The 13094-nt window shown below is 38.0% G+C and overlaps 1 protein-coding gene across 2 annotated transcripts in view; it reads left to right on the top strand.

The window, feature by feature from the left end:
- Positions 1 to 13094, top strand: part of LOC131063642 (peroxisomal ATPase PEX1) — a 191048-nt gene that overhangs the window by 166010 nt on the left and 11944 nt on the right. For both annotated transcript variants that reach the window (XM_057997538.2, XM_057997537.2), the window contains exons 14-16: positions 11975 to 12100; positions 12196 to 12257; positions 12717 to 12834. In XM_057997538.2, the coding sequence (XP_057853521.2) occupies positions 11975 to 12100; positions 12196 to 12257; positions 12717 to 12834 (306 nt within the window). The remainder of the gene's footprint in view (positions 1 to 11974; positions 12101 to 12195; positions 12258 to 12716; positions 12835 to 13094) is intronic.

The raw sequence follows: 13094 nt of genomic DNA, 5'->3' as shown, positions 1-13094 counted from the left end.
ATTACCCCAAGCAAGAAGACAAGGATGCAAGTTCCCGTTCCGGTTCAAGATGTCTTTACCAATCTAGAATACTTCAAGTTCTAGCATCCTGAAGCGACATGAAGATCATCAAAGACAAAGGATGATGCAGTTAGAGTCGTGTCTTTAGACACATGGAATAGTTTTAGTTATGCATTTGTAATTTCGTTTTGACAAGTTACATGTAGTTGGAATAAGTCTTAGTTAGTTGGAGTAACTCTTAGTTAATGAAGTCTCAGTTAGTTATTGAATGAGTCTTGGTGGTTGAGAGAATCTCTCAAGTTAGTTAGGATCCTCCCACCTTTTTCTCAAGGCTCCTCTTCTATAAATACTGGAGGAGTCTATTGTAATATTTATCTTTTGGAAAGCAAGCAAAAACTCTGCCAAATTTACAGCAAGAAGTCTTTGAGCTTATGAATGTGAATTGAAGGTTTTGGAAGAATAATAAAGAAGGATTACTCAAGTTTTGAGTCTTTGAGCTACATGTTTGAGTTTGAATCTTTTTATTTCTTCTATGCAAAGTGTTTCTAAAGGAGCTTAGTCCAATCTGATTTGAAGTCTTTGAGCTGCAAGTAGAGAAGATTAATTAAAATAGGAAACTCTCTTGAAGGAGCAGCAAGTCTTTGAGCTTGCGTCCATTCTTGAGAATAATTATTGTTTGATAAGAAATAGCAGCAAGTCTTTGAGCTTGCATTAGTTCTTGTCTTTGTGTTAAAAGAATAGATTATTTCAGTCTTTGAGCTGTTATCTTTTATTCGTTGTAAAATTTAGTATAGCAAAGGGTAGATAGGACTTCCAATAGTCAAGTCTTTGAGCTTGATATTGCTGTCCCGTCCCGAAGGAAGTGACGGGAGTCTTTGAGCTTTCAGGAAACTTCATTTCCTTTCTCTCATTTTACTTGAAAGTGGTTACTGCTGTTATTCAATCGCTATCCTTTTCTGTGAAGAGAAAAGGATATTGTCTTTCTTGAAAAAAGAAGAAAGATTGCTGTCCCATCCCATTTTATTTTCCAAGTTGTAGTTAGATAGGGGGAGCCTTCCCTTAATTAGGAGAGTTTTTACTCGTGTGCTGTGGTTGAAACCACAATTTTGTATATTTCCCCAAGTGTACAAAATTTTCACCCAATAGTTTTTTGGCGACTCTGCTGGGGACACGGACACGGACGCATTCGGAAGCCTCACGCTTTCGTTTGAAGATTAGTGTCTTGTTGGTAAAAAAAAAAAAAAAAAAAGAGGAAATAACTTTTGTTGGGTTTCCTGCTGATCGAACGAGATCTGAAGTACTTTGTTATTTCTGTCTATATAAATTTGTTTGGCCCATCCGAGACACCAACATTTTCTTGGGTGTCTACTGGGGACACGGACGCATTCGGAAGCCTCAAGCTTTCGTTTGAAGACTAGTGTATTGCCGATTTAAAAAGGAAATAAGTTTTCTTGGGTTTTTGCTAGGATACGATACACATTCAAAAGCCTCACGCTTTTGTTTGAAGTATACCGGTATGCTATTCATTGTAATTCCTGTTTTTGTAATTTCTCAAACTTTCACCAAGGATATGTTAAATGGTTGTTCAAGGTCCTTGGGGGAATGCTTTTGGTCCGTTGAATTTGACTCCGCCTTTGCATGCTCTTCCTGATGGTTCGAGGAAGAACTTTCCCAAGTTCTTTGGAGATGAACATCAACACCCTGATGAACACATTGCTGCTTTCTACATAGCATGTGGTGTTCATGGTGTTGAACACGAAGATGTATCTGTAAGATTATTTGTGGATACTCTCCAAGGTATTGCAGCTGATTGGTTTTATAACCTTTCTGCTGGTTCGATTATATCTTGGGCCACACTTAAAGACAAGTTTGAAGAGAGGTTCAAGCCTGTAGAAGATGTGCATGCATTGTTAGCTCAGATGGCTCAAATGAAAAAAGAGTCACATGAACCCATGCGGGATTTTGTGGCTAAATTCAATAAGTTGTGTAACAAAATTCCAGTTGTTGCTCAGCCTACCGCTGCAAATTTGAAGTGCTTCTTCATCAATGCTCAAGTACCAGAAGTATGTTTCTTGTTGAGAAGGGAAGTTCCAAGAGACCTTGCAGCAGCGCAAGCCTTGGCAATTGATATTGAAGATAATCTTATCCTTGCTGGTAAGATGAAGATAGAATCAAATGGGTCCAAAGAAATCTCTTCATTGGGATCATGGGCTACCAAGAGAACAGATCCCATGGTGCAGAAGTTGGCTAATGAGTTGATTGCCCTCAAAAGGCAAATAGCTCAAGGTGTATTCTCTTCCCCTTATAAAGACATTCCAAGGAGGCCATACCCAAATATTGCTCCGAGTTATGTAGTTGAAAATCAAGATAAGTTTCCTTCATCACCAGAAGGGCTTGCTCTTGAGGCACCACCAAAAAATGCAGCAGTGGAGGATTCTGAATTTGAACAAAGTGATCTTGCTGGTCTCTTCCAAGAAGATGAGGAAGCAGACGTAGCTGGCGACTCTCAAATCTGGTTTATGCAGTTCCAGAAAGCTAATGAACAAAAAGAATGGACCATGTCGGATACCATGGACAATGCACAACAAGAGGTTGAAGGTCATTCTTCCAAGGTGTCGGTAAAGGAGGACAATCATGTCATGGTATGTGAAAAGATGATTTATGAACATAAAGACAATTCTATTTTGAATTTTGGAAAGTTTGATGAGAGTATTCATGAAGCAAATTTCAGCTCTCCTATTCAAAAGAGTAAAGAAGATATTGAAGAGGATACATTTTGGGATGAGATGGAACTATTTTGTTCAAGCTTTGATGTTAAACCGATATCTCATAAGTTAAAAGATCATGAGAAGCTTGAGAAAGATGAAAATCAAGAGTCTATTTTCGAAGATGGAGGTTTTGATATTGGTTCAGGTCCTCAAGAAAGTTCTATAGAAGAATTCTCTTTTTGTACGAGCATGCATGAAGGTCCCAGTCAAGTTGAAATGAATGCATTCGTGTTCCAAGGTCATGAACTTGGACATATCATGCATAAGAGATCTAACCCAAAACTTGATGAGGATCATTTCATGAGTACTATAGAAGAGTTTTGTTTAAATCTTGTTGATGATTCTCTCAAATCTGAAGTTTGTAAACAGCATACTGAGGAATGCAATGCAGTCATGGTTTCATTTGAATCACATGAAGATCTTTCTGTCCAGCATAAGGTTATGATTGAAGAAGCAGCGGATAAAGATGTAATCAGCAAGAAGAATTATGTTTTTGTCCCATCAAGAGGATGTCCAATCAGACATCTTTCTTGGTTGGAAGCCAATGGGAGGACAAAGGTTTCACTTATTCCTGAGCCGGTAGATACACTTGTTGAAGAGTCCAAACATGCATTTTCAGCTAAGCAAGAGCAGTCTGACATCAAAAATCTACTTTGGAGCAGCAGTACATATGATTCATTTCAAGAGGAAGGTGAATTTGTTCATCTTTTCCAAGGAGTGTTGCATCAAGTTCTGGTGCAATCGATTATTCTTCAATTGGTTGTGGCTGCTCATGATCATGCAAGGTACTATAAGTTGTTGAAAAAAGGCAATTATTTTGCTGAGCTAGTGAATGGTTTCATTTGAAAAGTTTTCATTGTGGTTAGTTTAGGATAGGTAGGTTTCTATTTTCAATAAGTGCAGTTGCACAAGTTAGCGTCGTAGTTAGTTGCTTTGCGTCAGTCATATCATCCTTTGGTCATCTGCGTCTTTTACTTTTGGTCTTTTGTCTTTTTGTTTTTGTTTTTGCTTTGATTGACTCTATGGCCCAATGGATAAGAGGAAGGCACTTAGAGTTCTGGATTCTTTTCTTTCACAATCTTGAAGGATAAATGAAAGAATTCCCCAGTCAGAGCCAGTTGTTGTCCTCATTTTTGTTTTCAAAAATGAAGGACCATTACATGAAATTTTTGTGAAAAAATGAAAAAAATTACTCTATGGCACGCTTCCCGAGGCATAATTTCGACTAATCCTTGGATTGGCTTAATCTTCAGTCCATCCTCGAACTACGTTTCGAATTTCGTCAAATTCTGGGTTCGTTTGCTATGTCTTTCCTTCAGTCGGGTTTTAAAACCCCAACTGCAGGTGGAGAATTTTCTTCAAACTGCAAGTTTTAATGATATTCATTGTTTTGGTCTTTGTAGGGGAATTTTTGACCAATTACATGTGCACTTTTATTTCAAATATGTTACTTGTAATTTATTTTAAATTTCCCCTTTGTTGGTTTTATCTTTTTATTGTTTTTTGGTCATTTTTAGTTAAAATAGGGATTTTTTGGCTCAACTGCAAGTAAACTTGCAGTTTGGTCAAAAAACCCCTACTTTAATGGTTTTCACATGTAATAGGGATTTTAAATCCCCATTACATATGTGCAAGTAAACTTGCAGTTTGGTGAAAAAACCCCTACTTTAATGGTTTTTGCATGTAATAGGGATTTTAAATCCCCATTACATATGTGCAAGCAAGTATAACTTGTTGTAGGGATTTTATTTCCCCTTTACGAGTATTTAAAACTTGCAGTTTGCTCCAAAAAACCCGATTTTGCCTTGTAAGTGAAAAAGTGACAATTTAAAACTTGCACTTTGGTCCAAAAAACCCGATTTTGCTCATAAAGTGCATTTTTGAAATTTTAAACTTGCTATTTGGCCAAAAAATCCCGATTTTGCCTAACATGTTGAAAAAGTGAAATTTTAAACTTGTCATATCCTCCAAAAAACCCGATTTTCATTGTTTCATACATTTTAAACTTGCTATTTGTTCCAAAAAACCCGAATTGCAAGGAAAAACATGTTTTTTGAAGATTTTTAGCAAATTTTTGTGGAGATTTTTTGGGAGATAGAAGGCGTTTTGGATTCCTTCCTATTTCCATGCATTTTTAGACACCTTTCACGCCACATGGAGGTTAAGTTTGCTGGTTTTTAGGTTTATAACAGCAAACACGTTTTTGCTAAAAAACCACGTTTTTCTTCATTAAAAATGCCACGAATCAGCAATGTTATGAATCGTTTTGGCTTGGTATGCTAAGGTATTGAGTTTAGAAAGAGTCTTGGCCATTTTCCATGCCATTTCTCATGCATTTGCTGCCACGTTTTTCAGTTTTTGCCATTTTTTCAAAAACGTGGCTAGGGTTTTGGAATACGGTTAATTTCTTTTTAAGAGATATTCTTCTTTATTTCAAAGATTGATTATCTTTTGGAGAAGCATTTTCACATTGGAGCAAGGTAAGATTTATTTTCTTCTTGTTTCTTTTTTCTTGTTTTCTTGTTTTTTTCTTTCTAGTTGTAAATTTGTAAATGGTTGGTTCTTTCCCAAAAATCAGATTTTGTGAGAGAGATTTTCCCTTTTGTAAAGCAATTTTAGAATTGCATTGTTCTTCCCCATTTTCCCTCTTTACTTGTATTCGGGATTTTAAATTCCGATTACAAGTTGGATGAAAATCATTGTTCTTCCCTTACGGATAAAAGATTTAACCAGCTTTTTTTTGAAATCCGGGTTGCAAGTTGAAAGTTCTTCCCATTTTTGCATTGGCAAAGTTCCAAGTGATCTTCTTGAAATTCATTTTTACCTATCCGCTTCCAATTCCCTCATCCGTACATACCAATTCATCCACTCATTTCACACCTTCATTCATTTTCCCCATTTAAAGTCTACTTGCAGTCAGCCATCCAGAACCCGAAATTGGTCCAAAATGCACTCAAAAAACACTTGAAAATGAGTTTTAAAGGACCAATTACAAGTGCAAACTTGTAGTTACCCATTACACATATGAAGTTGCATGTTTGTTCCCACATTTGCAAGTTAATGCTCTTGTTTTTCCCACACATGTAATGCAGCTTCCAAAACCCGAAATTCACTTGTGAGCCCATTTTCGCATCAATTTATCCCTTCCCTTGTCAGTTCGATTTGCACACACGATCTACCAAATCAATGGATTAAGGCATGGGCCTTATTTTGCAAGAAGATTTCAAGAATGAAGGATGATACAAAGAAGAGATACAACAACAATTCATGGTTGAGAGCATAGAATGCTTTCAAGACAAAGATGGTCATGACATGAAAAGAGGAAGGCAGCCCGTTCCCTCTTGAAAAGCTAGTATTACCCCAAGCAAGAAGACAAGGATGCAAGTTCCCGTTCCGGTTCAAGATGTCTTTACCAATCTAGAATACTTCAAGTTCTAGCATCCTGAAGCGACATGAAGATCATCAAAGACAAAGGATGATGCAGTTAGAGTCGTGTCTTTAGACACATGGTATAGTTTTAGTTATGCATTTGTAATTTCGTTTTGACAAGTTACATGTAGTTGGAATAAGTCTTAGTTAGTTGGAGTAACTCTTAGTTAGTTAATGAAGTCTCAGTTAGTTATTGAATGAGTCTTGGTGGTTGAGAGAATCTCTCAAGTTAGTTAGGATCCTCCCACCTTTTTCTCAAGGCTCCTCTTCTATAAATACTGGAGGAGTCTATTGTAATATTTATCTTTTGGAAAGCAAGCAAAAACTCTGCCAAATTTACAGCAAGAAGTCTTTGAGCTTATGAATGTGAATTGAAGGTTTTGGAAGAATAATAAAGAAGGATTACTCAAGTTTTGAGTCTTTGAGCTACATGTTTGAGTTTGAATCTTTTCATTTCTTCTATGCAAAGTGTTTCTAAAGGAGCTTAGTCCAATCTGATTTGAAGTCTTTGAGCTGCAAGTAGAGAAGATTAATTAAAATAGGAAACTCTCTTGAAGGAGCAGCAAGTCTTTGAGCTTGCGTCCATTCTTGAGAATAATTATTGTTTGATAAGAAATAGCAGCAAGTCTTTGAGCTTGCATTAGTTCTTGTCTTTGTGTTAAAAGAATAGATTATTTCAGTCTTTGAGCTGTTATCTTTTATTCGTTGTAAAATTTAGTATAGCAAAGGGTAGATAGGACTTCCAATAGACAAGTCTTTGAGCTTGATATTGCTGTCCCGTCCCGAAGGAAGTTACGGGAGTCTTTGAGCTTTCAGGAAACTTCATTTCCTTTCTCTCATTTTACTTGAAAGTGGTTACTGCTGTTATTCAATCGCTATCCTTTTCTGTGAAGAGAAAAGGATATTGTCTTTCTTGAAAAAAGAAGAAAGATTGCTGTCCCATCCCATTTTATTTTCCAAGTTGTAGTTAGATAGGGGGAGCCTTCCCTTAATTAGGAGAGTTTTTACTCGTGTGCTGTGGTTGAAACCACAATTTTGTATATTTCCCCAAGTGTACAAAATTTTCACCCAACACTGCTGTACCCAGTCATCCTAGTTTGTCACTCCGTTGGGGGACCAAATGGTTTCACATGTACGGCAGTGCCGTAAGGGGTCTTCCTTGCCGTCCCCTGTGAACTTTGGCAATTTTTGTTTACTCGCCATCCCGGGTCGTCTTCCTGGGGGCGGCTGTGCTTGTGTCTGTGACCCTACGCTACTTCCTCCGGTGGTGTGTCCTGCATGGGCGACTGGAGGTACGGTGTTTTGCCTGTCGTGTGTGGCACCTACACCCGTACGGTTGCCCTCCCCTTCGCTCCCACCCGCGCCCACTCCTGGTTCCCGTTGGTGATCTTCACTCTGTGGTGTAAGGGATAAGTTTCTAAACTGATCCCGAGTCTCTTTGACTAGATCTCTCCTTAACCTTGTTTCCGCCAGAAACTCTTCGTGGCTCTACGCCCTATGGTGTTCTGGCGACACATAGAAACTTTCCTCGGCTTCTGCACCCTCCGTGACACCTCCGTGGTTCCCTTCGGGCCACCCTTCGGCAGGTCGTCCTTGGGCAAGTTGCCTCAGCCTCCATCTCCGTTCTACTTGCTGCTCCAGAATCAAGGCCCTCTGCGCGGCCTCCCACTCGTCCGTTTCTGCTTTCTTATTTCTGTCTTTATTTAATATATTTGGCATAAATCACCTCCGTACATAGCAAGCACACACCATGTACACAATTCTTTTATTTTTTATTTTTCCCTTTTGACCACAATTTATATCAACATTGTGTCGGGATTATTACAGGGTTCAATTTCCCCTTCGCCTCTTGTTCCGTGTGCGCGTCGTCGGTCTCTAGGTTCCTCTCACCGACGGGTAGGCCCATTGTGTCTGTGCGCCATCCGTGTCTTCCGTTCCCGAGTACGTCTAGGCAACGGCGCCAAATGTTTGCCCTCTTGGGTAAACGGTTAAATGCAGAAAGTAAATGCACAGAACATAATGGAAATATATTAAATAACCAGCCTCTGTATTAATTCCACAGTCCATGTACAATAAGTGCTTATAACATTACATCTGACATGACTAACCTGATCCTACTTTGAAGAAAGGTACACAATATATAATACCCGAAGGGGTGCGACACAACCGTCGTGACTCCAACTACCTACCCGTCGGCTAACTAACTGACCGTCGTAACTCATTATTACTGACGACAACATAAACATAATATAACAACATAACATAATGATTATTCTCGGCAACACCAAAATCCCATTTCTTTAAAAATCCCCCATCTTGAACACCATGTTGTGAAATTGTGAATAACCTCAAATGGGATGGCATTTGTGGTATGTGCTCCTTCCTACTTTCAGCATTATGAACTACATTTCACCATATACTATAACCTAGGTTACTGGGTTCGCCTCTGGGCCCCCCTGGTATGGGTCCGGGTTCAACCAGGTCCGTGGTACGGGTCCGGTTCGACCAGGGTTCGAAAAACCCAGAGTGGGTTCGACCAGTCGAACCCGGGCGGCTGGGTGGCCCATAAAGTCAAAAAACAATGCAATGTTTTTTGTTTTTTTTCAATTCCGCCTTGTGAAAAGTGAAAGTTATAACCTAAAATTGACTTCTAAAACATTTTATTGACTTATTTCACCTCATTTGTGTTGCAAACAAAAGTTTTATGACAGCAGGTTGAAGAAAGGGTGAACAAAATTTGGCTTCCAAGATCAAAGAGGAGGAGTTGAAGACTGATTTTTGAAGCTTCAACAAGTGTTGCAGCATCATTTCCATACATTTTCAAGCTTATGATTACAAGTTTATGTTTGTTTTGTTGTTTATATCATAGTTGAAAAACTCGGACTCGCCACGGACTCGGCAAACCAAAAATTTGGACTCGGACTCGGACTCGTGAAAGACTCGTGAAAGACTCGGCAAGGACTCGGCAAAAAAAAAAACCGTAGTTTTACAAAAAAACATAAAGAAATTAATGCATTTAGAGAACATAAGAGCCATAATTGAAACATTACACATGTCACATACTCATAGTTTCAAACTTTCAACTCTAAAATGTATAATACCAAGATTTCTTCAATGCTAATTATGCTTTTATATGGAGCCTAATCAGACTCGGAGGTTAAATTTTCCCTACTTCCATCGGCGCAATTTCCCCCCATATTTTTCGACGGGGGTTTCGGGGCAACGCCCCCAAGTTGGGGTCAAGGGGCATCGCCGAAAGATCCTAAAATTTGACTAAGTCTGGAAAATTGAAGAATCCTCCAAAAACTAGATTTTGCCTTATAACTCCTGGAGGTTCGAAACCACTCTCAAACATCCTGACAGTATATATGGAATATAACTTAAAGTCTGGAATGTCATCTTGATCTTCAAATGCCCTGAAATTTGGCAAAGTCTGGAATGTCATCTTGATCTTCAAATGCCCTGAAATTTGGCTAAGTCTGGAATGTCTTCCTGATCCTGAAATCTGACTAAGTCTGGAAAATTGAAGAATCCTCCAAAAACTAGATTTTGCATTATAACTCCTGGAGGTCCGAAACCACTCTCAAACATCCTGACAGTATATATGGAATATAACTTAAAGTATAAGATATCTTTCTTCTTTCTTATACTTAAATGTTATATTCCATATATGAATCCTGACGGAGAGACCTAATTTTTTCACATGTTAAACTCAATTTTAAAGCTTGCATGACATTTTCTCTGGGTCGCACGAGTCCATCTGAAAGACTCGCGAGTCCATGCAAAAGACTCGCGCGAGTCCTTGCAAAAGACTCGCGAGTCTTTCAGATGGACTCGCCAGGACTCGCCTCGGCGAGTCTTGGCGAGTCGACTCGTGGCTCCCATGGACTCGCGAGTCCGTGGCGAGTCCGTGGCGAGTCCACGAGTTTTAAAACTATGGTTTATATGATGCTATGTGACATGCAAATTTTAATTCATGCTTATAGGCTTCATAAATATCAATATATATATATATATATATATATATATTAAAATTTACATGTTTTTGTACTAACGAACCCAAATGAACCCAAACCCCTTTTCAAAATTTTGCCGTACCGGCGTACCGGGTTCTTCGAACCCAAACCGGTGCCCGAACCCGCACTGGTAACTTAGACTATAACTTAGCATTGTTTGATGGAGCATTCATTTTGAAAGCGAACTAACATCATATCTTTGGATAACCTTTTTTTAGGATGGTGGTGTACTTTTTCTAGAATAAAGGTAGATTTGTAAGATCCTACCATCTCATCTCATCTTCGCTTCCACCGTCAATACTACCCAAGACTATGTGTAGCTAGGCTCTGCCCAGTGTTTTTTTATTGTTGCTGAGGTATAGGTAAGTTAGTGAGATACACCTTGCATCTATTCTACATGAGTCATATCTTTCTTTGGTATCTGTAGCACAATGCCTGCAACAACAATATGCATCTTGCTTCCTCATATCCCTCCATATGTGTTTTGTGTGATGAAACTCCTCTATCATTTAAGCTTTGATGTACATCTATAACCTTCTCTTTACACACCGTCTCATGAATTTCCTTTACCCTTTATGCTTTGATGGATGTCCGCAGTTTACACCATTCTTTGTTTATGTCTGACGTGAAGATTTGACAACAAGGGGGGGAAAGGGAGGGACTCCATGCTTCTTAATGGCTTGGCAATCCCCTTTTCCTTACATGCCATTTCTCATTATATGGTTTTCTATCTAATTAAATTTTGCATTGATGGATGGCCATACCTTCTTCAATAACCTTGCAAGTATTATTGGGTTATATCTCTTCTCTAATTTATTTATTTATTTTATGTCACACTCAATGTTCAGAGTGAAAATGGTCTCCTATGGAGATGAGACACTGTTCAACAAATGCTATGAAGAGTGTACATGAATGTTTTAAGTAATCACCACATTTTTTTTCATTTGTGAATGCCTTTCTGCATTGTTGTGTGTCTTCTGCTGTATGCTTGTTATGTCAGTATCAAAGCCAATTTCAGCCACTTCTCACATTTTTTTCTGAAATTTCCACATCTGCCATTTCTGCCACAGTTCAGATGGTAATATAGCCCGACTTCCATATTAGTATCAATCAGTCTCTATCAAGGCTGATTTCTTGAATTTTGATTGAGTATTTTTAACCTTCTCATGGCCTGTCTCTGCACTTTCACCCTCCAGTGATGTTCCTCTGAGTGCTACTGTAACAGCCTTAATTCCATTTTCTTTTGCAGATTGCCCTCTTTCTTTGAACAATAAAATTTCTTGCTATTTGTTTATTTGTTCATAGGGGGTTTGACCAACCCTAGCCACGATGTTCCTGGTCGTCCACTATGAACATTCCTGGCAAGGTGACCAGAAATGTTTCTGGCAACGTGCCCAGCAAAGACCCAGGGACACATCCTGTATAACATAGATAATTTGTAATTCCAGGGGTATTGTAAGATAGATTTCAGATTCCAAAACTTTTCAATGCAGTGTTTATCTCAAAGGGCCTACAAGTAGCTCTATGAGAGTTTCATTTATTTGTACTAGCATATCAACATGTGTCTTTCATCTTTGTTTTGCAAAAAGCGAAGCAGTTTTTGCTTCCATTTAAAAAAAGTTAAAGTTTTACGTTGTGTAACCTTTAAGGGCAGTCAAAATGAAGCCATCAGTCTGTAACTTTTTTTTGGAAAGAAAAGAATGCTTGCATTAGCATCTTTTAATGATCTAAAGAGATAATAATAGTTTCTTTCAAATGTAGGTGCGGGATATATTTTCTAAAGCATCTGCGGCAGCTCCATGCATTTTATTTTTTGATGAGTTTGATTCTATTGCTCCAAAGCGTGGCCATGACAACACTGGTGTAACAGATCGGGTTGTCAATCAGGTGCTTCTTATTTCTTATGCTTTTTGATGGGTTGTCAATCAGGTGCTTCTCATTTCTTATGCTTCTCATTCATCTATTTTGTGTCTGGGTTCCAGCTGTTGACTGAACTTGATGGTGTTGAAGCATTGACTGGGGTATTCGTATTTGCAGCTACTAGGTTTGTCATTTTTTAATTTCTATTTATTGGAGAAAAATAGAATAGTATGCAACTGGTAAATCTATTTATGAAGTAGATCCAACCTTAATAGAGGGAATTCAGAGTTAAAATATTCCTTGTATAACACATTCACAGATAAAAAAGTGGCACACATTTTGGTCAGTCTTCTGGTAGCTATTCTATTTATCCATTATTTGAATTTTGTTTGAATTATGGTTCAAAAATATTACAAATATACTCTGCACTTCTTTTGTTCTAGCATTTTTCATCTGTGTTTAGAACATGGTTGCATAGACAGTACCCTCTTATAAAATACACGTTGCATTTTTTGGTCTTCTTGATTAATCTTTCTCCTTTTATATGTATATATAAACTTTTTCCTTCATTATTTCTTTCAGTCGTAACATATTTTTTAAGGTTTACCTCTTGCTTCTAATTAATTTTATATTTTTGGGGCAGTCGACCAGATTTACTTGATCCTGCATTGTTGCGACCTGGGAGATTAGATCGTCTTCTCTTTTGTGGTTTTCCTTCAGCACGAGAACGACTGGAGATTCTTGACATTCTTTCTAGAAAGGTTGGCTATGATGTTAGCAATTTGTTTAATTTTCTCTTGCATATTTATTTCCAAAATGAGGTTACAGTGTTGTATTAAGTAGAGCATAATATAAATAATGTAGTAATAGAACTTAATTGTGTAAAATGATAATCTGTAAATTAATTTTCTTTTGAGAAAGGTCATGCTTTCTATAGTTGATTTGTTCTTATTGTTGATTTTTTTGGCTGTCCCTGTTGGATTTTGGTCATTGATAATATATACATTGGAGATGTAACTTT

This window comes from Cryptomeria japonica, chromosome 4, assembly GCF_030272615.1.
Source record: "Cryptomeria japonica chromosome 4, Sugi_1.0, whole genome shotgun sequence".
Classification (NCBI taxonomy): domain Eukaryota; kingdom Viridiplantae; phylum Streptophyta; class Pinopsida; order Cupressales; family Cupressaceae; genus Cryptomeria; species Cryptomeria japonica.
This window is presented reverse-complemented; position numbering and strand designations above follow the sequence as displayed.